The sequence below is a fragment of the Diceros bicornis genome, chromosome 23, assembly GCF_020826845.1.
Source record: "Diceros bicornis minor isolate mBicDic1 chromosome 23, mDicBic1.mat.cur, whole genome shotgun sequence".
NCBI classification, from domain to species: Eukaryota; Metazoa; Chordata; class Mammalia; order Perissodactyla; family Rhinocerotidae; genus Diceros; species Diceros bicornis.
In genome coordinates, this window is record NC_080762.1 from 29,346,791 (window position 1) to 29,374,327 (window position 27,537).

The 27,537-nt window shown below is 39.6% G+C and overlaps 1 protein-coding gene across 1 annotated transcript; it reads left to right on the forward strand.

Moving 5' to 3' along the window:
• The first annotated feature begins 4,966 nt into the window (after positions 1 to 4,966).
• Positions 4,967 to 22,502, forward strand: POPDC3 (popeye domain containing 3). The gene is made up of 4 exons (XM_058566852.1): positions 4,967 to 5,006; positions 19,123 to 19,859; positions 20,815 to 20,923; positions 21,996 to 22,502. Exons 2-4 carry the CDS (start codon positions 19,375 to 19,377, stop codon positions 22,275 to 22,277), a joined length of 876 nt encoding a protein of 291 aa, XP_058422835.1. The 5' UTR covers positions 4,967 to 5,006; positions 19,123 to 19,374; the 3' UTR covers positions 22,278 to 22,502.
• Positions 22,503 to 27,537: the final 5,035 nt, after the last annotated feature.

The following is a 27,537-nucleotide window of genomic DNA, read 5'->3' on the forward strand; positions in this document are numbered from 1 at the left end:
ACTTCATATATTGATTATTGTCATTTTCTCCATTTTTATTTACTTTCAATTAATTTTTTAATATTTTTATTGAGATATAATTGACTACAATTAGTTTTTTATTTGATCAGGTGGAATAGGAGTATTTCACACTCAGTTCTTGCTCATTTGTTCATAGATCAGTATTTATCTTTCTTTAATCATCTCCATAATGATACTGTCTATATCTAACTGTAATTTTTATATCAATTTTTACAATTATACAAATATTTACTGTTTGAAAAAGTAACTATTGTTTAACTACATACTGAATTTCTTGAATTTATGTCTTGCTCAGAACAAAATTTATTTAAAAATAATGATGGCATACTTTTGATGATGTAAAAATTTAGGTATTATTGTTTCCAAAAAATTCAATATTCTATCCTAACCTAAATCTTTTGGCTCCTTCTCTCTATAATATAAGGATATATCTTGGTATGAAGAATGAAACTTTGAAAATTGCCTGGGCCTCACTGGGACATGCAGAAGTTCATGGTTCATCTTTCAGGAGATATCTCTACACAAGTCTTCAGAAGCAGTGAAATTCTAAACTAACCAGAGGTTCCCCGGATATCAGTGATTGCTAAACTTATAAGAATCTTGAATGCTTCAGGGATCCTCCAATCTACTCCAAGCAGGAATTCCTGCTGTTAAACAGAAAGACTAAGGGCTTCCGGGCAGATAAAGGTACAAACTTTTTCCACAAGATGTGACCTTCACCTAAAAGCTGGGAGCTCTTGAATTTCTCAAGGGATGTTAGGAGCATGTTCAAATGAAGATGACTCACAAAGCTTTAGGAAAGCAAAGAAAAAAAGCGAAAAACAAACTAAAGAACAAATTAGACATATCACATCACACAGCACTTGTTTCAGATAGCAATAGAAATGACTGAGGTGTTTTCTGGGTGCTGATAGAGACTAGTCCAGATGGCTTACTGTGCTAGACTTCATCTCAAGAGGCTTCCTATTCCCTTGATCAAATCTCCAGCCCAGGTCCTGCTGCCTTAAGGCCTGTTGGGCTCCTATCCACCTAAAAACATTGCCACTTTCAGTTCTGGAAGCAGCTCTGACAGCCTTGACTCTGACATGTGCACAAAGAAGAGAAGCTCAAGGACTTTCTTAGAGAAGATCTCAGAAAGAGTAAAGAGGTGGAGTCTAGATAACTCTAAGAAGTGCTTTGATCTAAAGCTGTGTAATGGACTTGGTATTTAAATGGGAGAAATGTTCAACCTCTGAGATGAAAAAAGCAAAAACAAAGAACAAACGGAAAGGGAAAAAAGATAGATGGAGTGAGAAGAAAAGAGTTAGGAATAGGGGGCCAGCCCGGTGGCTCAAGCAGTTAAGTGCGCGCGCTCCGCTGTGGCGCCCCGGGGTTCGCCAGTTCGGAACCCCGGGCGCGCACCGATGCACTGCTTGTCAAGCCATGCTGTGGCGCATCCCATATGAAGTGGAGGAAGATGGACATGGATGTTAGCCCAGGGCTAACATCCTCAGCAAAAAGAGGAGGATTGGCAGATGTTAGCTCAGCGCTGATCTTCCTCACAAAAAAAAAAAAAAGAAAGAAATCAAAACAGAGTGTGGTACTGATATAAAGATCAATGAAATAGAATTGAGAATCCAGAAATAAACCCATACATCTATGGTCAATTGATTTTGACAAACGTGCCAGGACCACTCAATGAGAAAAAAATATACTCTTCAACAAATGCTGGGACAACTGGATATCTACATGCCAAAGAATGAAGTTGGACCTCTACCTTGTAATATATACAAAATTTACTCAAAATAGATCAACAACCTAAATATAAGAGTTAAAACCATAACACTCTTAGAAGAAAACATAGGGGTAAATCTTTGTGACCTTGTACTTGGCAATGGATTCTTAGATATGACCCCAAAAGCACAAGCAACAAAAGAAAAATATAGGTAAATTAGACTTCACCAAAATTAAAAACTTTTGTGCATCAAATGACACTATCAAGAAAGTGAAATCAACCCACAGAATGGGAAAAAATATTTGAAAATCATATATCTGATAGGGGTCATCTAGTATCCAAAATATATAAAGAACTCTTACAACTCAACAACAAAAGGACAAACAACCCAATTTAAAAATAAACAAAAGAACGGACATTTCTCCAAGGAAGGTATACAAATGGCCAACAAACACATGAAAAGATGTTCAACATCATTAGTCATTGGAAAATGCAAATCGAAGCAACAACAAGATACCATCTCATACCCACTAGGATAGCTATTAAAAAAAGCAAAACAAAACAGGACAGTTTTGTCAAGTGTTGTCAAGATTGTAGAGAAATAGAAACGCTTGTACTTCGCTGGTGGGAATGGAAAATGGTACAGCTGCTATAGAAAACAGTTTGGCTGTTCCTCAAAAAGTTATACATAGGATTACCATATGACCTGGCAATTCCTCTCCTAGGTGTATACCCAAAAGAACTGAAAACAGATATTCAAACAAAAACTTATACACAAATGTTCATAGCAGCACTGTTAACATGAGTCAAAAGGTGGAAATAACCTGAATATTCATCAACTGGTGAATGGACAAACAAATTGTGGCATATCCATTCAGTGGAACATTATTCAGCCATAAAAAGGAATGAAGTACTGATACATGCTATAACATAGATTAACCTCTAAAACATTATGCAAAGTGAAAGAAACCAGACACACAAGGTCACATCCTGTATGAATCCACTTATATGAAATATCCAGAATAGGCAAATCCATAGAAACAGAAAGCAGATTAGTGGTTGCCAGGGGCTGGGAGAAGGGAGAATTGGGGAGTGACTGCTTTATGGGCACAGAGTACCCATACTCATTTCTTTTGGGGTGATGAAAATATTTTGGAATTTGAAAGAGGTGGTACAACATTGTGAATGTACTAAATGCCACTGAATTGTACACTTTAAAATGGTTAATTTCGTGTCATGTGTATTTTACCTCAATTAAAAAAAGTATAGCAGGACAGTGACAGAGAACATGCTGCAGCCATTGACAATGATTTTGTAAATGTATATTTGTTGACACAGATATTTTCACGATCTTTAAGTAATAAATCAGATTGTAGGTTAAATTTTAAAAATTAAAAAATTATAAATTAAAAAAAAGTGAAAGGATGAGGAAACAAGGGAGTAAAGGAAAATGAGAGAAAGAGAAAAGAGCCAGGGAAAATGAGAGAGGGAAGAGAGAAAAGGTGGAGGAGGAAGAACAGGGTGAGAAAAAAAGAGGCGAAAAGAAATATGAGAGCTAGAGCAACAATTTTAAAGTTGGGTAATATCAAGTGTCAGAGGGGGCTGTGCAGAAAGGAGAGTCAAAGAGGAGTGCTCTCTACATAGCTGGTGGGAGTGTAAGCTGCCACAGCCACTTTGGAGGACAATTTGTCAGTAGTTAATAAAATTAAAATGGACATAGTAATGTACAGCACGGTGACTATAGTTGTAATATTGTATTGTCTATTTGAAAGTTGCTGGCAGAGTAAATCTTGAAAGTTCTCATCACCAGGAAAAAAAATTTTGTAACTATGTTTAGTGACAAATGTTAACTAGACTTATCATGGGATCATTTCACAATATATACAAATATTGAATCATTATGTTGTACATCTGAAACTAATATAATGTTATATGTCAATCCTATTTCAGTACAAAAAATAGAACGTATAGACATACTCAGAGTTCCTCTTCTGGTATCTACCTCAGGGAGATCATCACATACGTGGCCAAGGAATCATGCACACAGCGTTTGCTTGTAATATCAAAATATCAGAAACAATCTAAATAGTTAAGGGGAGGGATACATTGTGATAGAATATGATAACATTATGCAGTAGTTTAAAAGAATGAATATATATATTTATATATATATAAAAAGAGAAAAAGCTCCAAGTTTGTCTGAAAAAAGCTGACAAATGTAGTTTGACGCTACACAATTTACGTTAGTATACGACATTATACCAATGTATTACTTGTATAATAAATAATTTATAACAATAAAAAGAAAATGAGGGATATAGAGAAAGAGAACTATGGAAAATTATACAGGGATTAAAAGATAAAAGAAGCACGGAAGAAAGAAGGAAAGAAGCAAGGAAGGAAGGAAGGGAGGAAGGGAGGTTATATAAAATGAAAGCGAGGGTGCTGAGAGAAGGGAAGAGAGGGAAATCCTTGAGTAAGTTGTGTGTTTCACAGGTCCCTCACCAACCACCGTATGGTTTGATCACCAAACAAGACAGAACTTTAACTTCAGAGAAGGAAAAAATGCATTTGATTTTTGCCTTAAACTGCATGCGTTTGGCTTATTACTGATTTGAACTTTTTTTGATCATTTGTATTTTCAAATTTTTCCTTCTCTAATTGTCTGTGCTCTGTACCCATTTGCTTTTTTTAGATGTTCATTGATTTGAATCAAGATATTAACCTTTCTCTGTCCTATACACTCAAATGTCCCCATCCCTCCTCTGGTCATTTATGTCATTTTGTTTATGGGCTGGTGTGTGGGGTGGGGGTGGGAGTGTAAGGACAGACACACAGTTGCTTTTCATTCCAGTTGTCAACTCCATCGCTGTCTGCCTAGTACAATATCGAATACCAGGTTTATTTTATAACTGCGCGCAGTGTTCACTTCGGGAAACCCGTCTTTGCAAACTTGGGTCCGCAGCGGCTGCCAGGTTTATCAGCAGCCCCGCAACCGGGTGCCGCGCCGTCCGCTCCCAGGAGGCTGGGGCTCCGGGCCCCAGCGCGGCCCCCGCCGCCCCCGCCCTTCCCGCTGCGCTCGGGGCGCGCGCCCGTGCCCGGCCCCCGCCCGCGCCGCGCGCTCGGAGAGAGCTGCGGTCACTGAGCGCCCGGGCGCGGGGCGGGCGCCGGCCGCCGGGGCTTTCGCGCCGTCAGCCGGGCCCAGCGCGCTCGACTGGGAAACTTCTGCGCGCGCCAGGCCGGAGCTCGGCGCGGGGCCGGGGAAGGACAGGTAAGGAGGGGAGCCCGGGGCTCCCGGCCGCCGCCGGCCCGGAGCTCTCCACGTCCTCGCGCCTTGCGGCGCTTGGGGCAGCTTTGCGGGCGCGGCTTCTGCCCCGGCCCCGCCGCGGAGTGGGGGCTGCGGGGCCGGGACCCCGGGGAGCGCCTGTGCTCCGCTGCCCTGGGTGCCCGCGCTGCCAGCGCCCCGCTCCGCTCCTTGCCCCGCTCCGGCCACCTGCGAGCCCGGTCTGGGCGGCGCGCTCGCGGCTCGGCGGGCTGAGGGTCGCGGCTGTGGGCTCCGCGCGCCCGCCCCGGAGACTCGAGTCGTCCTCCCTAGAGGCGAATCTTCCCCCCAGATCTTCTGTTGGTCCCGCTCTTGCCCCAGGCAGCCTGGAGCGCAAAGAAAAAGACCGGATTTTCAAGGGAGAACAGCTGATCCAAGGGACCCTGGCAGTCTTAGGTTTCACCTTGGGGAAGTCGTGCCCCGGCTGGGAGTTTCCTTTCCCTCGTCTGCAAAGGGCCTGACTAGGCTCAGTGTTTTCACAATGAGGTGGAGGCACGAGAAAGCCGCCTCATCGAAGGTCACGCTGACCTGTTCTCTCTAGGTGGGGAATCCCTCTGACAAAAAAAAAAAAAAAAAAAAGAAGGAAGGGGCGAGAAAAGAAAGAAATATGAAAACCACTAAATTACCTCATCACCAAAGTCGGTTACAGAGGTATCATACATTTTGAGGGTCTATATTTTAGAAAAAGATTAAAGGCACAGAATCAAAATCAGTATTAGGGCTACGGCAAAAAAACTGTCTTGGCCAGTGGGCATTTGCAAAAAGTGAAAAAGTTCTACATGTAAATAGTAAATGGAAAAGTAGAATTAGAAGGCCACTTTTGCACACAATTTAATTTGATTTACTAAACTTCTAGAATGCGGCAATATTCCGTCGGGACATTTTACTCTGACTCTGGTGGTTAGGTATTTTGAATTTGCAAGCTTGCACATTGCAGTTGAGTTTTACGGCAGTGTTAAAAAATTATTGCTCTCTGTTCATACTAAGGTTTGGTAGCTATTTTCTTTTCTGTTATCCTTAATACCAGGGACTGTTAGATGAACGTATCCGTGGTGGGACAGTACAGTCACTTGGCATTGTCCTTTGTGGCAGTAGAAAACCAAGCAAGAACTACGTGAAACAAAATATAAACAAAACAAAAATTAGATCTCTTTCCACCTGTGCATAATGAAGAGGTCTGGCTGATCCCAGATGATCTTAAAGGCTCTTTCCTTCTCTGGAGACTTTTGAAGAATTTGGGATACAAATATTAATTGAAATCTAGAGTAAGATATTATCTGTCCTAAAATTTTATACATTTAAACTGGGAGACATTTGATAGTTGAGTTTCTTTAATCTTATCAGTCTCTCAAAATAGCTGAATCATTGTACATCCTGTGCTTCTAAATGGTGACATTCTATGCTAGTAAATAAAAATGTGTCATGGGAAACCAAAATCCCGTACTTCTTACCACAAGACTGACTAATAGGGTTGACACACTGGAGCATTCACGCCTGCTTATTTTGAAATAGTTGCCAGGATAGATCAAGAATGGTTATAAAGCATTTGCTGTAGTATATGAGCATAACAACATATAAGCAACCGGACAGGCAAGAAGTTTCAAAACTGCTTTGGAAAATATCCATGATAGATTTGCAAGCCTGCAAATTGCAATTGAAATCGTTTTTTGTAATTATGGTTGTTGGTCAGCTGGGATTCTGAGCCATAGAGAGTAAGTAAGAATTTACCTCCAATTATAGAAGAGTATATTGAATCATTAATTAGATGTTTTTTAAAGGAGAATGTTTCCTTCTTTTATCTAAGTAGTTATAGGAAAATGTCTTAAAGTTCAAGTTACAACAGGTATTTTCTAAATTAAATAAAGAACCAGAAGTTGCTGACTTCAAGTCTCTATAACAATGCTGGATCCTCCTGCAACCCAGAGAATTCAGGGATTAATTCACAGAGACCCAAAGTGAGACCTTCTCATTTTGTGTTCTTCAACAGCAGAATAACCTCTAGTGACTCTCACAAACACTCTGAAATTGGGAGCGGGGCTTAAGTTCTAGAAGGACAAGCAGCTGGCTGAGCCTATGGAAGAATCTTCATCTCTCTGAGGCTTATCTTCCTCTCTAAACAATGCTGATAATACTATTTAGGTTGCATAGTTGTTGTGACTCCTACATGGGTCATTGTATGGAAGAACAGATGCCTGGCACATAGCAAGAACACAGCTAATCTTAGTTCTCCCTGTCTTCCTTAGTAGGTGTTTGCTTATTGACTGAACAAACTGTAGGATGAACAGGAGGAAACAGTTTTTGCTTTTAATTTCAAAAGCTCTATGTGGTAAAATCTTGGTAATTGTTATATCTGGGTAATGGGGTATATGGGGATTTATTATGTACTATTTTTTCTGTTTTTGTGAGTTTAAAATTATTCCTCGGGAAAAAAATTTGTGTGAAGCTGAGAAAAAGACATTGTAAGAGACATTTCTAATCTAACATTTCAACTTAAATTTCATTTTTTGGATTATTCAATATAGACTCAAAGGGTGAACACAATTATATATAGGGAGTGGGTGGATGGGGAATGGTACTGGAGAACAAGCCATGGTGATCTTCAGTTTTTTGTGGAATTCTTTTATTATGAAAAAGATCCAAAAATATGACAATGTTGATGTTTGTTAATTCTGGTTGTTGGGTTCTTGGGTTTTTATTATATTCTTTGAAGTTTTTGTACTTAAAAATTTTCAAATTAATATAAAATTACCTTGTTTTATAAAATTATTATAAAGAATGCAAACAATACAGATATACACAAAGAAGAAAGTAAAAGTGGTATCCCACCATCCAGAAATAATAACCATCCTGAACATTAAGTGATGATCGTTCCATATGTTTTTCTTTGAATTTATAAAAATAGAAGGATACCAACACATTAATGTATATAGTATGCTATACAATGTTTGGGGTTTCTTTGTTTTTGATCTTTGATGGAAATTCTGAAAAACAAGCTTATTTGCATTTGGATTTTAAGACTTTAGACTGTCTTATAAAATGTAGCATTTATTAAAAAATTTAGTATGCAACAACTGACTTTAAATGAGTTTTAAGGAGCTTAAGTTTCTTTGCACGTAACATGTATTTTTACCTATTTAAAACAGATCTCATAATTTGGAACTGGGCTTAAATAGTGTCTACATTTGAATTTCAGTAAAATGCAAGCTCCATGAGGGCAGGGATTTATTGAATTGTTGCAAATAAACTAATAATATTTTACTGACCATTTGAAAGTTAATGATACAGTCAATTATGCTATAATGCTTCTTTTGAAAACAAGCATCATTCCAATGCCACTGATATTTTAGGGAAGAATTTGAGCATAATGTGAATCTGTCAGTTGCTTATGCATGACTAATCCAGCCAGAAACACCTGGTGAACACATTAAACTGCAACCAGCTGACCTGAGCTATGGAGGAATACACAAAACACAAACACACACACACCTTAAACATCTACCAGCTACCTTGGTTCACTGCGTGTTATCCTGCAGGGTTGTGTTTTGCTATTCTTGCACACTTGTGAACTTTTCTCTATAAAAACACACTCATTCAATATCCCAAGCATGTCTAAGCATCTTGATTCGAAAAGCCAAATAGTGCATGCAGAAGGAAAGCTTTAATACTAAGGAGAAGCTTGAGATAATCAAACATGTTGAAAGAATCAAGAGAATATGTGGTATTTCCTGAGCAGCAGGAACAGGGAATAATCCGCATGGCAGGTCATGACAGGCAGCACCACCAAAATAAGAGACATCAATGGCTGGGATAACTTCTGGTACTGCAAAGTCAATAACAACAAGGCTGAAGGAAATAGAAGAAATGGAAGGATTGTTGAGCATGTGGATTGACGACCAAACAGTGAACAGTCTTTCTCACAAAGAGAAAGCTCTGTCTCTATACGAACACCTAGAAAGGAAATCCCCGCCCCAGCAGAAGTGCTCCTTCTAGCACTAGTCATGGCTGGTTTGGTGGTTTCAAACATCGCTGACCCTGGTGTGTGGTCCACTTGGTTGTTTAGCTAGAAAAAACGAAAAAGAAAAGATGATAGCCAGTTAGCTAGCACACATGAACTTGTTAGACATGTTTGCCAGAAAGGAACATGAGAACTTGAACTAAATAAACATAGAAAAAAGGAGTTCATTTGCTGCATTTAGGTCACTTGGAGGAGAGGGAAATGTGTCTACCTTTGATTCATATCAAAAAAAGACTATTTCATGTAGCCATGGATCCAGCTTCTCTTGCATCTTTCATCAAGAATCTCTGGTGAACCTACGGCATGATGTCATAGCAGCCCATCAAAAATGAATGGCTTCCTGCTTGCGCCTTTAACCATTTCCAGGATATGAAGTCAGAAGAACTTGAAGCAGAGCATGGGGATTGTTTATCTAAAGCAATCAAATGACAAGCTTGAGAAGGAGAAGTTTACTGCTGGTTCTTCAAATCTTGAATTGTGGGGTGCTGAGTGGTTCAACATAGGACCCACCCACCTATCCATCTGTTGCTTGAAAAATTGTAATTTCTTAAGAAGAATTTTAAATTCATTGAACCTAGAACTGAAGGGAGAAAACAAGAATGTTGTTGACTTGTTCCAGTAAGTCCAGATATTTAGATTCAAAGTGGACATGAAGCAGTATGTCATGGTGGTTAAGAGAGCAAACACTTGCATCTGCCTGCCTAGGAGTGAATCTGGGCTCTACCATTTGTGTATCCTCAGGCAACCTGCTTAACCCCCCTATACCTCAGTTTTATCATCTGTAAAATGGGGACAATAAAACAACCTGCTTCAAAAAGTTGTGAGGATTAAATGACATAATATTTTAAGGTTCTTAGAAACGTGCCTTGCACTTAGTAAGTAAATGCTCAGTAAATGTTAGATGCTGGTAGTAGTAATGGTGGTAGTGGGGATAATGGTAGTATATGATGATTAAGAAGATGGCAACTTGATATTGCAATAATTTTCCATTGCTCAACTCATTTGAACTTGGTGGAGCCACACAAATAGAAGAATTATAGAGCTATTTGTTTTGAGTTTCTATGGGCTTTTTTTTTTTTTTTGGTGAGGAAGATTGTCCCAGAGCTAACATCTGTTGCCAATTTTCCTCTTTTTGCTTGAGGAAGATTCCCCCTGAGCTAACATCTGTGCCAGTCTTCCTCTATTTTGTATGTGGGACGCCACCACAGCATGGCTTGATGAGCAGCGTGTAGGTCGGCACCTGGGATCCGAACCTGCGAAACCCAGGCTGCCAAAGTGAAGTGCACGAACTTAACCGCTACGCCACTGGGCCAGCCCCACTATGGGCTGTCTTTTGAGTGTCCATCTCTGGATGTGTCTGAAACATCAAGTATTTGCCATATATGTATGGCTCAATTTTACAAAGAACAGACTGAACTGAAAGTCAACTGAGGAAACATGGTATTCCAGGAATTTTGGAGATTGGTATGTGAATGACATAACTATTCTGGAAGTTGCCCATGTGTCCAAATGCTTGACAGTGTTGGGGCCGCCTGACTCCACGGAAGGAAAACCTATAAAGTAGTGCTGAGGACCACAGTGAATTTAAATGTAATTCCCACGGCCTCTCATAGTGTCTTGTTTTCCATATACTATTGAAGAACCCTTCTCATCTGATTTTCCTGATTTAAATCTAGCAAAGATTTAATGTCTTCTGCTCCATAGACCTGTATTCCAAGTCCATCATAAAAGATAGATTATTAGATTAATGAAAAGCCTCATGTATAGTGAGTACTCGTAATTGCACGTGTGCGTTTGTGTTAGACTTCTAGTGCTTTGTAACAGATTACCACAAACTTAGAGGCTTAAAACAACAAAAATTTATTATCTCACAGTTTTTGTGGGTCGAGTCCGGGCACAGCTGAACTGGATCCTCTGCTCAGGGCCTCACAAGCCTGCAGTTCACGTGTCAGCCACACTATACTCGTCGTTTAGAGCCCAGGGTCCTCTTCCAAGCTTTTCAGGTGGTTGGCAGAATTCAGCTCCTCACAGTTGTGGGACTGAGGTCTCTGTTATCTCAGTAACTATTGTCTGGGGACTTCTTTCAGCTCATAGAGATACTGGCATTTTCTTGCCTTGTGGCCCCCATAGGCAGTTTACAACATGGTGTTTGCTTTCTTCCAGGCCAGTAGGAACATGTCTCTCTAATTTCCAATCCCTCTCCAGTCCTACAGTGGAGACTTATGTAACTTAACATAATCACAGGAGTGACTATTCCAGCACCATTTGCCATATAATGTGGAGCATCTGTCCCATCCCATTCACAGGTTCTTCCCACACTCCGGGGGAGGGGATAATAGGGTATGGGCACCAGCAGGGCAGGAATCTTGAGGGCCATCATAGAATTCTATCTACCAGACTATGGGATAAAGTGAGGAATCAGACATGGCTGGAGATAATCATATATGACTTTAGCTGAGACATGAGAATCAATGAAGACCAGCATGGCTTGTGGGCAAGTTCTCGAATTTCCTCAAGTCTCAAGAGAAGCCAAACTGTCATTGGTACGGAAGGTCAAAAGCATACTCCAGCCTAGGAGCCTAGTGGTGCAGGAAAAGACTCATGTATTATGTGAAAACAAAGGCTAGCATGGACCCTCTGGAATCCAGAAGGCCACAATCCAGTTTCCAGTACAAATATCTGTCTGGGATTTCCAATGTATTCCATGAGGTATCATCAGCAGATGAAATGAGAAAATGAAACCACATAATATAATTGCTTGGGAAAGTGGACTTCTCCCAAAGGAAAAGGGAGATGGTTGCCTTACTTGATAGGATAAAGAGGCCAAGAACTATAGTGGGGTTGGCCACCTATGTAGGCAGAAACCAGATGGTGACATCTATGCCTTGGATAACATCTGACTGACTGTAGCATATGAATATTGTAGCCAGTATCATTTACAGTTATATCAACTCTCTGTTCTTAATCTTAGATAATTCTTCCACATTGGTACAGTTATATATTATACATATGCACTGTTTGCACACCATCATGCCAAGTCTCTTCATTTCCTCTCTCTGTTATTTGACATGCTCTAGACCAGCACTGTCCAAGAGAAATACAATGCAACCACATATGTAATTTTAAATTTTCTAGTAGCAACATTGAAAAACAAGAAGAAATGGGCAAAATTAACTTGAATCATATATTTTATTTAACCCACTATCTCCCAAACATTATCATTTCAACATGTAATCAATATAAAAATTATTAATGCCGTATTCTTTATCTTTGTACTAAGTCTTCGAAATCCACTGTGTACAACACAGTTCAGATCAGCCACATTTCAGGTGCTCAGCAGCCACATATGGCTAATGGCTACCATACTGGACAGCACAACTCTAGAGATCTATCTAAGCCCTCTGATCATGGGCATTTAACTTCAACTCTCATTTCTCTCTGTGCTCACCTTTTAGATAATCTTGCCAACCCCAGTCTTTAGGCAGTGTTGTCCTATGTAATGGTAACTGTTAAATATCCCTCCGTTCTGCCCCTTATCTTCTGCTGTGAACTCTGTTACTAGACTAGGAGCATCAGGCTAAACATCGCTAAAACTGAGTTCCCCTTTCCTCTGATTTCTGTCCTAACTTTGGGATCTCTTACAGTTCCAAAGTGTCTTCAACCCTTCTCTGTTCCTCTGTCTCAAAAGAGATACTTCTTCCTTTCAGTTCTTCCTCATAGTCTAATATATGCTTCCCTTTCTTTCCAGACCAACACCTAAACCACTGATTCAGGTACTGGTCATTTCTCACTTGGGCTTCCTGACTTATTAACCTGCTTGTTCCAAAACAGTATTCCAAACACTGCTTTTCTACCTGAGCATTGTTATCCTTATCAATCAGTGAACAGTTATTGAAGACTCACTCTGTTCTAGACAGAGGAGAATTATGTATATATATAAAATGACCAATCAATGAAGCCAATATTTTAAAAACACACACACATACTATGTTCGTTTCTTTAAAAAAATTCCTTGAATATGTACCCCAAGTGAGAGAATAAACAAATTCTGATGCTTTAAAAAGGAAAAAGTACATGATGGTCAATATAACATAATATATGATGGAAGCCATGTAGACAGATAATAAAGGCCATAAAAACTCAGAGCCTAGAAGGGGCATTTCAGGCCACCATGTTAAGGAAAGGCTGCTGCAAAATATCCACAAGACTTTAGCTCTCTTGGAGTGATGAGTGGTGAGGAAGGAAAATGCCTCCTCACCTAAGCACAGCATGGAAATGAGAACACACAAGGAGAAAATGTGCCTTTCCAGTCCCTTAAAAATAAAGGTTAGGGCCAGGCCCCGTGGCTTAGTGGCTAAGTTTGGCACACTCCGCTTTGGAGGCCCGAGTTCAGTTTCCATGCACGGAACCACACTGCTCTGTTATCAGCCATGCTGTGCTGGTGGCCCACATACTAAAAAATAGAGGAAGATTGACAAGAATGGTAGGTCAGGGCGAATCTTCCTCGGCAAAAAATAAAAAAATAATCTAGATCCTTTACTCTACAGAATGTTCAGGTGTCTCTTGACCCCATCCCCTAATAGTTCTTAACCCTGCTTGCATATCCAAATCCCTGGGAAGTTTGTGTAAAAATACCAGTGCCTGGGCCCCACCACAGGCCTTAAGTAGTTAAGTAAACAATCTCTAGAGTTGGGCCCCAGTCATACACCTGCTGTTAAGACCTGCAGGCTTAATTCAGTTCTGCCACTCAGCTCTGTATTTTGATCCATGCTAGGAATAATCTTCTATTCCATATCATATAGAATCATGTTATTTTAAAGCTAAAAGGGACTTCATATTGTTTTGTCCAACTCTTTCATTTTACCAATGAGGAAACAGGTCTAGGAAGATTAAAATCACATAGCTATTTAGGAGCACAGCTAAGGCTAGAACCCCTCTCTTGAGTAGTAATGGGAACTAGACAGACTAGATAATAGAGTGGTGCACTAACACCAGCAGCACAGCCGTGGACAGACAACCAGGACCAAAGAGCATGGAAGGACAGCAAGTAGTCCACCAGGAATGGACAAAGCTGAGGCCCTGCAAACAAACAAGGATAATTAGAGATCATTCAGAAACAACAGAAAATAATGGCTCTCAAACTTAAGTGTGCATAAGAATCAACCGAGAGCCTATTAGAAATGCATCGTCCTAGGTCCATTCCTGGTTCAGTAGTTCTGGGGTGGGACCAGGGAAGGGGCATCACCCAGGTGATTCTGATGTAAGAGATCTGAGGAAGCACTAAACACTAATCTAAGGTAGAAGATTGTTGTTGACTTCCAGAGTCTGGCTTCTTGGCCATTGGAAAGTGAAGACTCAAGGTGGGTTGGTTATGGGTCTATACCTACCAGCAGTGGGAGGTCAGGACACAAGATAGGGAAGAATAACAGAGATCGCCCCTGCAGGAATAAGTAAATTTAGAATTCATAATTTAAAGATGGATAGCAGCCAAAAGTGACATTTGTATTTCTGGCTTCAATTGTAATCGTCTTAAGGAAAGAAAACTTTTAAAAACTATATTCTCTGAGTGGCTCAGCTTTGTAACATACAAGCCACAAATACAGTGGTGCTACTTCTATGTTATTTTAAAATTTGCCAAGAGTTTTTTTTTTTTTTTGAAGACTTATTTATTTATTTTCCCCCCAAAGCCCCAGTAGATAGTTGTATGTCATAGTTGCACAGCCTTCTAGTTGTCGTATGTGGGACGCGGCCTCAGCGTGGCCAGAGAAGCGGCGCGTCGGTGCGCGCCCGAGATCCGAACCCGGGCCGCCAGCATCAGAGAGCACGCACTTAACCGCTAAGCCACAGGGCCGGCCCTGCCAAGAGTTTTTAATATAGATTTTCTCATTTGAATCTTCTAGCACCCTTTAAAGTGGACAGAATAGGTGATGTTACCTCTGTTTTACTGATGAATAAACATACCTGAGTTCATCTAAGTAGCAGGGAGGAAACTAAAGCCTACATTTTCTGGGACGTGGTACCATGGAGGCAGAATGACGTGGTTTAGAGTGTGGCTTCAGAGTCAGGCAGACCTGGATGGAATCTTGGTTCCGATATTGGCCATGTGACCTTGGACAATTTACTTACCTTCTCTGAGTTTCGATTTTCTCAGGTGTAAGATGGAGATAATAGTACCTTCCTCATGGGGTTGTTGTGAAGGTTAGATGAGATAGTTCTTTAAATGTGTCTGGCACAGAGTTGCTGAGTAAATGTACCTCCTTGAGGATAAGTAGAGAAAACCAGCTTTAAGTAAATGATTATTTCGCATGTGGAACACATACCAAAGTTAGGATCTGATTCCAGTTAATGAGTAGAATATTGATGGAATTTTGGTCTTCTGGGTTGCCTAGCAACCAAAACTAACTCAATACCCCAAGCTCCCAGAATTGTTGTTTTTAATCAGGTCAGGAATTTAACTGCTCTTAAGGAACTCAAGGTTGTAAGAAGACAAAAGGATTCCTCTATGAATTTGGAGTTTTGCCAGACATTTAAATAAGTGGTGTCCCAACTCTTTAGTGTCTTTGTACTGAACTGTCTTGGATGTTGGGATCGTCCCCACTTCTGTTCCCCAGGACGACAGGTGTTAGAATATCTGTTAAATTGGATAGAGAGGGGGAATGGAGAAGGCAGTGTTTGCACCTCTATACCAGTGTATTCAGTCAACATTCATTGAGGGCCAGGGGTCAGAAATACAAAAACATTTGTCTCTGCCCCTTAAGAATTTCAGAATCTAGGAGAGGAAGTCGGTCAGTGTCGAATAGTAATACAGCAAATTATTTCACGGGTGGCTTTCTGTGTCTGTGTCCCTGGCAGTATTCTAACCATTATGGATTGAGCAGTACAAGCGGATATAGCAGGTCTTAAATATCCCCTGTTAGGATTATTATCTTCCTGGCAAACCAGTCCTGGCAGAATATCCCACTGTTCTCCAAGCACGTTAATATCAGATTCATAACCTTGAAAGGCGGCATTGCCTGCTGGAGAGGGCATGAAGCTGAGCGGAGGGGGACTTCAACTTCCACCCCACTGCTGGGACTTACTGCCTCTTTTACCTGCAGCAAGTCACTTAACCAATCTTGTGCCTTGCTTCTCTCATTTATAAGCTGTGCATGATGATTTAGATTCTGCCTCCCTCATGGCAATAAGTGTGATGCAATGAGATAATAAATGTACAAGTTCTGAACGGATAAATGCAATTTCTGAGCTAATCTTCACCAGTTTGCCACCAAGTTTCTATCACATTTCATTAGCATCCTTGGACCTTCCTTTACATTTCTTTATTCCTTTATAACTCAGGGTCTTACAGTTTAAAGAGAACAAAGCAGTGAGGTTGGAATTATTGTGTTTATGTGCACTGAATTTTGTCCCCATCATTTGTATCTCCATGTGCTTGCTTCTTTTGCAGGGAAGATCGACTTTATTGCTTAAGAAATGCATTGTGCCACTTGGGTATCTCAGTATTTATTTACACAAAAACATGACTTAAGGCCTACAGGCTTTAAAGCAGGCAGCTGGTTGATGAATCATGTTCAACATTCATATAGTGGCGCTGGCACATATCAGAGGAACACTCATGCTCATCACCTGCCCCTGTCAGTTCTTCCCCTTCTAATAAAGTACATCTGTTTTGGTAACTGAATCAAAACACACCAAGTGGAGAAAGGCTGGGTGTGGAGTAATTTAATCAGGGCAAGTCAGCACACTGTGTTGAGTGATACAGGATCAAGGATAGGAAGATGGTTGGGTAGCAGCTTATTGAAACAGAAGCCGACCGGAAAGGGCCAGAAGCACAGCTCCTCTGATAATGGATCACACTCCTGGAATATAGGTGGCCCAGTATAACTCCCCAGTCAAGATTTTAAGGGGACAAGATTCCCATAAGCTCCCTTCTGAATTGCCACAAACATTTTACACGGCCTTTCTCTGTTAGCTTCATTTTAACATTTTGTGGAGGATTATAAATTTTTAAGGAAGTTCAAACCAAGGTTCAGAGCTCTACTAGCAGTGCTTTTTAATATTGGCTTTAATGGTTATGTCTGGTATCCTGAGGAATTGATTAATTTAAAACACTCTAGTGTTTTGTTTTTGTTGTTCTTTTCAAATACCCTAGTTTTAAAAGTAAAACAGCAGGGAGACTGACATTTGCAGGCTGATATTTTGCAGTTCTCACTGCTCATTGTATTTTTAAAAAATTTGTCTTTGTTGTGAATATCCAGTAGTACATAGTTCTGTGTTTTGTATAAAGAGGAGAAATTAAACGTGGTCAGGGTGCCAGTCTGCCTTGAATCTCATCATCCCACAGAGCAATGGGGAGAGGCAATAATTAGGGAGATACGGATTGTCTAAAATGTATTTGAAAGCAGCTTAAGTAAAAACAACAATATGACTGTAAGTTATAGGTCTGTGTTATTTCTTTTTTCTTTTTTCTTTTTTTGCTGAGGAAGATTCGACCTGAGCTAACATCTGTGCCAGTCTTCCTCTATGTTGTATGTGGGTCGCTGCCACAGCATGGCCACTGACGAGTGGTGTAGGTCCATGCCTGGGAACCTAACCTGGGCCGCCAAAGTGGAGTGCACCAAACTTAACCACTAGGCTGTGGGGCCAGCCCCCTATTTTTTCTTTTTTTAATGATTCACTTGGTGGTGTTCTTAAAGTCATTACTTGGTGAGAAAAGAATCACTATCCGAGATGAAAAGCCAGGAACTTCAACAACAGTGGCTCCTTTATTTCCATTTGTAGTTCTGTTGGTGATTCCACTGTTCTCCTTTTTACTTCAACTAAGTCGTTTTCACCTCTATGTGTGTATTTTTTTCTATGAGACAAGATCTGCCATAGCTGATATTTTATTAACAGGTGTTCTGGAAATAATCCATCTCCAAAATAAAAACATTAAATATAGCACACAAGTTCAAGGCATTTGAATGTTATTATGGTTTAAAAAAATCTGTCTAATGAATGCTTCACATTGAAACCATTTATTGTTAAGAAATGTGGTAAAGGATACATATCCTACAGCTCTGTCATCATGGTTAAATAGCTTCTGACTCAGATCACATATTAGCATTTTTACCATATGGCTGAAAGGGCAGAGAATATATGTGCAGAGGAACAAGTCAGTAACATTTTTGACCATCTGGTAAATAAATGTGTAAGTAACAGGAATTTTAATATTATTTATTTAGTTATGTTTCAGGTTATTAACCTGAAATAGCCTCTAATACAGTAAAGCAGAACCAGTTTATATTTCTCAAATAATTTTGGTCTAATTTATTAAACATTTTCACAGTCTTACCATGTGCTCTTAAAGTCTGACTTCTAAATTATGTGTTTCTTATGTTTATTGATTTATTAGGGCTCCTTATAGTGCCTAATTTAAAATACCTTTCATGAGGGCCCACATGATTGGACCCAGCCTTATAGGCTCAAGTACTGAACTTCTGCTCTGCCACCAACCACCGTGTGGCCTGGGATAAATCACTTGGCCTCTCTGAGCCTAGAATTCTTCATCTGTAAAGAATGAATAATATATTGTCAAACAGTATCTCTTAAGGGTGGGCCATGGAAGGCCATGGATTGATGTATCAAAATCATGTGGGGCGCTTGTTCAAAATACCAACATGTAAGCCCCACCCTCAGAGATTCGGACTCAGTATGTCTGGAAACAGTCAGTGAATCTGCATTTTTAGTCACTGTCCCAAGTGATTCTGAGGTACACTGAACTACTGTTATGGAGACTAGCTGATTATAGCACTTAGCTTTCTTGAAAAATATGTAGTTAGCTAATTCTACCAATACTAAAATTTCTGCAAATAATTTATTATTATTAATGAGCACAACTCTAAAAATATGCATTGTATACCCTAGAAATTTAACTCTTGACAGCATTTGTGCTTAAAATATTCTAACTTCGTAGAAAATAGGATGCCAACTTGATTAAGTAGTGCTGGTGATTCATTAAAATACCTCTCAATTCTCCTTGTTTAATTAGATCCTTTTTTTTTTTTTGCACAGGAAACCACGCAATATTTGTGTACTAGAACTAAATCAGGAGCCCAGATGAACTTAAAGAAGCTAGCATGGGATTCTTAGTTTTTCAAGATCAGTACACAGCAAACCTTTAATCACCACAACGCCAGTGTCCAAGCTTTCTCTGGTTTTGTGAAGACTTAGCAAAACTCTGATGATGGAAAAGCGAAGGACTTAATTACTTGCTTCAATATCATCTAATGTCAACTGGAAAGTGAACCAGATAGTAGTACAGCCATGGAAAGAAATTTAACTTTATGGAAGAACCTGATAGATGAACACCCAGTCTGCACCACCTGGAAGCAAGAGGCCGAAGGAGCCATTTATCACCTTGCCAGTATTTTATTTGTAGTAGGTTTTATGGGTGGCAGTGGATTCTTCGGGCTCCTTTACGTCTTCAGTTTGCTGGGGTTGGGTTTTCTCTGCTCTGCTGTCTGGGCTTGGGTAGATGTCTGTGCAGCTGACATATTTTCCTGGAATTTTGTACTGTTTGTCATCTGCTTCATGCAGTTTGTTCATATTGCATATCAAGTTCGCAGCATAACCTTTGCCCGAGAATTCCAGCTATTGTATAGCTCCATTTTCCAGCCTCTAGGGACCTCTTTGCCTGTCTTCAGAACAATTGCTCTGAGCTCTGAAGTGGTTACTTTGGAAAAGGAGCACTGTTATGCCATGCAAGGGAAAACCTCCATTGATAAACTCTCCCTGCTTGTCTCAGGAAGGTGTGTACTCTTGGTGCTTACATGTCTTTTCTCTATATGAGTTATCAGCTTGTGTTTCTTTCTGCTACATTTTTCCATCTCAGCGTAGGATAGTCCTGGGCAGCCTGGCATGAGAAAGCCCTTGACACATGACTCGTGAACACAGGCATTTACAGTACCTGGTATTATTTACTTGAAGCAAGATATAATCTAGAGCCTTAATGTTTCTTCTTAGAAATCAGATTTATGAATTGGTTTGTCTGGATATGCTAACCACTGAGAGTCAAGAAGAGGATGATGTCAGCTTGAATTAATAGAAAACTTATGTTGGCATGCAAAGTATTTTAAATAGACTCTGATAGGGCATTCTTTTATGTAATAGAGAACATTTAAATTTTATAGTGATCAATTTTTTTCAGTAAATTCCAGCAATTTCCCACTTGCTAGAAGGGAGGAGGTGCACCTCATTTAGATAGATAGATAGATAGATAGATACATACATACATACATACATACATAGATATAGATACTTTGAAAACAGAAAGTTTGGGAGAGGGAACAATGTGATTATTCATGTTTTTAAAAAGATTAAATATTTAGTTTACAGAGGTATTTACAGTGGTATTCCTTTATGTTCTTCAATATTCTCTTAATTTAAAATCTGACTGAGTGCATTGAAACTTTTTATTGAAGTATAATATACACACATAAATGGGCACATATCATAAATGTATAGCTTGATGAATTCTCTGATGAATTTCACCCAGTATTCCAGAATCCTACGTGAGGAACATCAGTGCATGAATCTTATATATTTTGTCACTTATTGTAATGTATGAATTTAATATTTTGCCCTTTAAAATTTTTAAAGCCAAAAAGGTCATCAGAGATCTGAAATACTGCTCCCTTCCCTCACCCCCAGTTATGTGCTGGCTTTCTCCTTCCCTCATAAACGATGTTCTTTGTGTTTGGGCAGGATCAGAGTGACGGTTGATGGCGAATTTCTGCATTACATTTTCCCCCTCCAGTTCCTGGATTCTCCTGAGTGGGACTCACTGAGACCCACAGAGGAAGGCCTTTTTCAGGTAAGGGTTAACTAGACCACGCAGTGAACACTGCCTCCTCCACACAGATAAACAAGGTTTGTTTAAAAACAGGCAAACAAACAAACACAACAGCAGATGATGGAGGAATAATCTATATGTGACTTGGGAATATACTTTGCAGCATGCATCACTTCCAATGCCATTTAACTCTTGCTGATTAATGTCACTTTATAGGTCCAGCAACAAGGAAAAGAATGAGTATTATATATGACATAAAGGAGTCTGTGATAAATATTCTTAAATTTTCCTTTGCGATGTTATAAACCAATGTTACTGCAATAAACAAAAAATTAAAAAATAAATAAATAAACATCATCAAAAGAAAAAAAAAATTTTCCTTTGCGTAACTGTATATATGGGAATTAAAACATAATTGAGATTTGACTGTAAACTAAACACTGCCACTGTGACGGTTTACAAAAACACCAAGAATGAAAAATCTGCCCTTATTATAAATTAAGTGATTTTTTAAATTTAAAATGCTGATGGATTTCAGTTGTTTTCTGGCAACAGAATGCTAAACTTACTACTCTGCTGCCACGTCTGGTAGTTTTGAAATATAATCATTTCAGTAGATTCTATCTATTATGAAATACTGTTTTCCTATGATTAGTACATGTAACATACGTGTGTGTATACAAATACACATTCGTATACATATGCAAAATAGGTAAATAAATTCTATTTTGTACTACATAAACTAGATTAGGGTTAAATATCCACAGTCTTCAGGATTGACTTGGAAATACTTCTCTAACATTAGCCAACTTTATGATTTTTTAGTATTAAGTAGCTCTTATTTAAATAAAATGCAAAATATAGATACCCAAACTTAGAAAACTGATAAATTGGAGATGGACATAATGTGATTATTCATGTTATAAATTATATCTATATAAATTATGTAGTTTCACTTTCTATTTTTACGATATATTGTGGGTCAGCAAGTGAAATTCATTTAAAATTTGGGGCAAAAAAAAAAAAAAAAAAGTGTGGCAGAACTTTTCTTGCTTCCTGATCTTTGTTTACATGTGGTCTTATGTTTTTTTAGGTAACCCTCACAGCAGAAACTGATTGTCGATATGTGTCTTGGAGGAGAAAGAAGTTATATTTGCTCTTCGCTCAGCATCGTTACATCTCCCGCCTATTTTCAGTTTTAATTGGCAGTGACATTGCAGATAAACTCTACGCCTTGAATGACAGAGTATATATAGGAAAAAGATACCACTATGATATCCGGTTGCCCAACTTCTATCAAATGTCAAGTCCAAAAATGCCCAGATCACCTCTGACAGGACATTTTCGGAATTCCAGACAATATTGTGATAAATGACGTTGAAGTCCAAAGTTTTATAATTATAAAAAAGACTCTCTTCATCATTCCCCAAAAGAAATAGCAAAATACGGAAAATTGAGCTTACTAATATTTTTATAAATCAAACTCAGAGGCAAGAGGCCATTGCCAGCTGTTTTATTCATCTCAACTTCTGCATTGTGAATAAATTTTCCAAATTTTTCTGTATTTCTTATTGGAATAAATGGGGGGAGGATGAATAACGATGGGCAGTTTGTCCTTTTCTGCATCAGAACTGGGAGAATGAAATTTTGCATTCTCAAATATTTCCTCAGATTTATTCAAATCTGTGGTCTTGACCTATTGAGTTAGGCGCTGCTTCTCAAGAAGCAGCCAGGAAGTACTCTCAGCGTGAGAGTGGGTTGCTCCTGTCTACATTAGTGTTCCCAGAATTCCCTTTTTGCTACAACCTCTGATGAAAGCAAGATGTATTATTGTGGTGGGCAGCAATTATTTATTTCAAATGTGAAGTTATTTAGTATGAGTAGAAAGTAGAATAAATGCAAGAGACGATATTATGCCAATCTTGAAGACTATTTTATTGCTACAAATAATTCGTCAGCTTAACCTTTACAATAACATATTTAAAAAGAGCCGTGTTATGGAAAACAAAGCTGCATAATAGTTACTGAGTAAAAAGAATACCCTTGAGCAAGTAGTAAAAATATTGCACAGCATTTCAATTTCACGTGCTCAGCTGAAAGGGCAAGAGTGAGTGGTCTGACTGGACAGTGAGGGGCTTAGAGCTGTTCCTCAGCTTTGTAAAGAAGAGCTCAAGAAAGAGACAGGTCCTCAGTCACAGATCTGATCCCCTTTGGAAAACTGGTTTTCTGAAGATCATGTGCAGGCCATGTTCTTCGGTAGAAAGATCTATCATCATACATTTAACAAACGTATATTGAGCACCTACTATGACTCCAGGTGCTCATCTGGGCACTGGGGTTGCATCAGGTAAAAGAGATCTCATCCCTCATGGAGCTTACATTCTGGGAGTCAGGGAGACAGAGAATAACATAAATCAGAAAAACCTAGAGTTTTTCTGGAGAAAGATAAATCAGGGAAGGTGGATAGGAAGGGGCTTGGCAGTTTTAATAGAGTGGTCAAGGAAGGCCTGAGAGAGAAGGTAATATTTGAACAAAGACCTGAAAGAAGTGAAGGAACAATCTACACAGAGATCTACAATATCTGGGCAATCTGGGCAGAGGGAAGAGCAAATGAGAAGGCCTTTAGGTATGAGCATGACGGGCCTGTTCCATGAGCAGCTGGAAGGCCAGCAATGGGGAGCACTAGGGAGAGAAGGCCAAGAAGCAACTTTGGGCAGACTGGGTGGGGCCTGATAAGGTAAGGTAAGGACTTGACTTTTATTCTGAAAGCAACCAGAAGCCATTAAGGAGTTTTAAATAGAAGAGTGATGTGATCTGCCCTATGTTTTAACAGGATCACTTTGGCTAGCCTGCTTAGAATAGACTGTGGGGAGGAGGGACAAAAGTGGACTTGGAAGGGATGATCAGCATTAAGTGTGAGATACCTACTAGACACTGAAGTTGAGTAGATAGTTGGATGAGTCTAGAGTTCAAGAGAAAAGTCTGGGCTGGAGATACAGATTTGAGAGTATTTCACATATAGATGATATTTAAAGCCATAAGACTAGATGAGATGGCAAAGGGAATGAATGTCGATTCAGAAGAAAAATGGCCCAAGGACCTTTCCTTGGGGCACTCCATTGCTAGGAGGACAGGGAGATAGGGAAGAGTTAGCAAAGGACATGAGAAGGAGCAGCTAGTGAAGTAGGAAGAAAATCAGGAGGGTGGGTCCTGGAAGCCAAGTGAAGAAAGTGTTTCAAGGAGAAGGAAGCAATGAACTGTCAGACGTGGCTCTGGTCAGGTGGTATGAGGTCAGAGAATAAAACCATTGGGTTGAGCAGCATGGAGGTCACTGGAGAACTTGACAGGAGCCATTTTAGTAGAGTGATTGGGGACAAAAACTTGACTGAAGTAATGAAGGGAAATAAGAGACAAGAAGTTGAAGAGCAAGTCTAAGTAAGTTTTTCAAGTTTTGATGTAAAGGGAATTAGAAATGGACAGTAGCCTGAGTAGGAAGTAGGGTCAAGAGAGAGGATGTTGTTGTTGTTTTTAAGATAAGAGAAATAATGATGTATTTGTCTGCTGATGAGAATGATCCAGAAGGAGGAGTGAATTAGTGGAGTGAAGACCTCAGGCAGGTGAGTGATGAGGGAATCCAGTGACTTTAAAACAGGAACACAGACCATTAATCATTAGTTAGGTAAGAAGGCAGACTATACGGGAGTGCAGTGCTGGCAGGTGGAGGACGTGGTGGGAGCTTGTAAAAGTTCTCTCATCGTTGCTTCTATTTTCTCAATGACCTAGGAAGCCAAGTCGGCACGGAGGATGGGAGAAGACGTATTGGAGTGATGTAAAGTACATTACTTTTTCTGTATGTCAGCATCTGTCATAAGTGGGACAATGTGACAAGGTCTGAATTATTAGTCTGGATGAACTACTGAGCTATTTGAGTTCAGCAGGAACTAGAGGAATAGTTGGAGGGGTCCTTCTGTCTCCTGGCCGCATATGGCCCTCACCAGCAGCTCTTAGAAGCAGACACAATGGCAGCTCCCCGCCTGGTGCAATTGAAGGCCTTCAGGAAGCACCCACTGGCTTGTCAGTGGACTTTACAATGGCTCTGGGAGAAATTCAGTTCTTTTAATCTTTAAGACTTTGTGGTATTAAATGTTAAAATACAGAGCACCCCAAGTAGAAGTCACACCTTAATAATTTAATAATAATTTATTAACAATTTAAGAGGGGTTAATTATCAGATGGCTTTCTAACCACGAAAATCAACTGAGAACAAAGCCACAGAAATAGGATGTTGAATTTGGGCTCAAATCCTGTGGCAGAGGGAGGAGAAGCATTTATACGCAAGTTTTCCAGAAATCTTACCATTTTTAGGATGAGAAGGAAGGAGTACAATAACAGGATAAAGGGATGCTGAAAGAGGAGGTAAAGAAACGCTGTGAAACCTCACTATCTCCACACCTTTGCGTGGGGCTGGCACCATCCCTCAGTGTTAATAGTTATGCTGTCATCCAACACCTTGGTTTGCATCCAGGTTTTCTCACTCAAAAAAATAAAAAATAGGGGCTGGCTCAGTGGCATAGCCATTAAGTTCGCACGCTCCACTTCAGCGGCCTAGGGTTCACAGGTTTGGATCCTGGGCGCAGACCAAGGCACCACTTGTCAAGCCATGCTGTGGCGGTGTCCCATATAGAGTAGAGGAAGACGGGCACAGATGTTAGCCCAGGGCCAGTCTTCCTCAGCAAAAAGTGGAGGATTGGCAATGGATGTTAGGTCAAGGCTAGTCTTCCTCACAAAAAAAGTAAATAAGTAATAAATAAATAAAAAATAAAAAACCGTATCGTGACCTCTATGTATCTACTCTGTATGTTTGGTTTGAAATGTCTAGCAAACCACAGTTTACGATCTCAAAATACTCCAGGAAAGGAGAAACCACTGATACCCTGGAAAAGTGCCCCTGAAGTGCAATATCACAGTGAACTTAAAATTTAATTTCTATTAAAAATTGGGCTCATTTTAATCTCAGTCTAATTGTTTCCAACCCTAAACACCTTTGATTTGTTTATCATTGGCAAGAGTGCGGTAAGGGGAGGAGCTGATTGTTTCCTTGTGTTAAAATGCTTTGCGGCTTTGCATACAAGGTCTGTATGTGCATAAATAAATGGAGTGCCTTGTTCAACAAGTATCAAGAATTTCAAGACGGAGACAGTAGAGCATTAAACCAAGTGTGGGCTCTTGTAAGCCTGGGGCCCTTTGTGACTGTACAGGTCACATGCCCACAAAGCCAGACCTGGCCAAGAGTTGTCCCTGTGACTGGAAAGAATGGGGTGATAGCTTTGTGATTTTCCATCCTAAATTTCGTGGTCAGGAGGGACACTGAGAAGTAGCCTGAAGGGGAAAGGGAATCGCTTGGGCTTAAAATGAAGCCATAAACACCTCCACCCAGTCACCAAGGCAAGCTCCTGGAGGCTGCTGACCCCTCTTGCACAGCCTTTATTTCACCTGAATATTTGGAGGCTTCGTGTCCCTCCTCACCAACCCCCTGGGGGGGGGGTGATATTCCTTTGAACCTGATTTGACCTTTGTACAAATACGAGAAGGGACCAGAGTGATTTGCCCTGGATTCTGCACCCTGAGGAACTCACAGTCCTGAGATTAATCTACCGTAAAGAATAGTATGATGCTCTCTGAGCACTTACAGGTTGAAGAATTTTCTCTCCTCTTCAACAGAGGAGCAGAAAGAAATTTATTTGCTCTCTGCTCATCTGGATAAGCTCTGGATGTCATATTGTTACATTGCACAGAACCAGAAGGGCAGAATTGATCTGACAGCAGCTACAAAGTGAAATCCCTCAACTAAGCTGGCAAGAGCCATAAGCAAAACATCCTAGGCAGACAGTACATATTATTATAAGAGCATTACATTATATAACATTATGTACTTGAAACTCCTGGTTTGAGCAAGGGCATAAATATATATGTGGCATTGGACTGCACTTTCCAACTGGGTTCCGTGTTCTATTATATCGCATGTGGTTATAGAAGAAACTAATCTTCAGATATGGTGTTTCCAAATTAATATTTTTTAGTAAAAGACAGTTTTTATACAAATTAGAGAAATCAATGGGTCCAATTAATTCCATTATTTTTGTTCATTCTACTAAAATTTAACACATACATATCAATAAGAATACAAATAAATATCAATATCATATAGACCTATTACAATAGAATACAGGTTTAACTTGATAGAACTGTGTATTATTTCAAGATCAAAAATCTTACAATAATGAAAAGATTTGGCAAGATTGAAATATTAGTTACTTTAGCTCTTAGTCATCTCACTATGAGTATTGCCATCATTTTAATGCAGAATTGTACATTTGCATATAATATCAGCATGGTTTCAACATAATTTGAAGTTTTATTATTATGCTAAATTTGACTCCTTTTGAAACCTACTAGCTATTAAAGATTGACAGGGAACTTTTTTTCCCCTTAAGAACTGATAATTTGTGTCTTGAACTATAATTTTTTCCTTTATTTAAATTCAAGCTTTGGTGATCTTAATAAATATAATTTTATTTTATTTGTAGGCTTCCAAAAATATTTGTTTTTACATGATTTTATAGCATGATTTTAGC

Coding starts and splice junctions, on each gene's coding strand:
- POPDC3 (XM_058566852.1), top strand. CDS start 19,375: ATGGAAAGAAATTTAACTTTATGGAAGAACCTGATAGATGAACACCCA. Junction 19,860..20,814: donor TCCCTGCTTGTCTCAGGAAG/GTGTGTACTCTT, acceptor GTGTTTGGGCAG/GATCAGAGTGACGGTTGATG. Junction 20,924..21,995: donor CAGAGGAAGGCCTTTTTCAG/GTAAGGGTTAAC, acceptor ATGTTTTTTTAG/GTAACCCTCACAGCAGAAAC.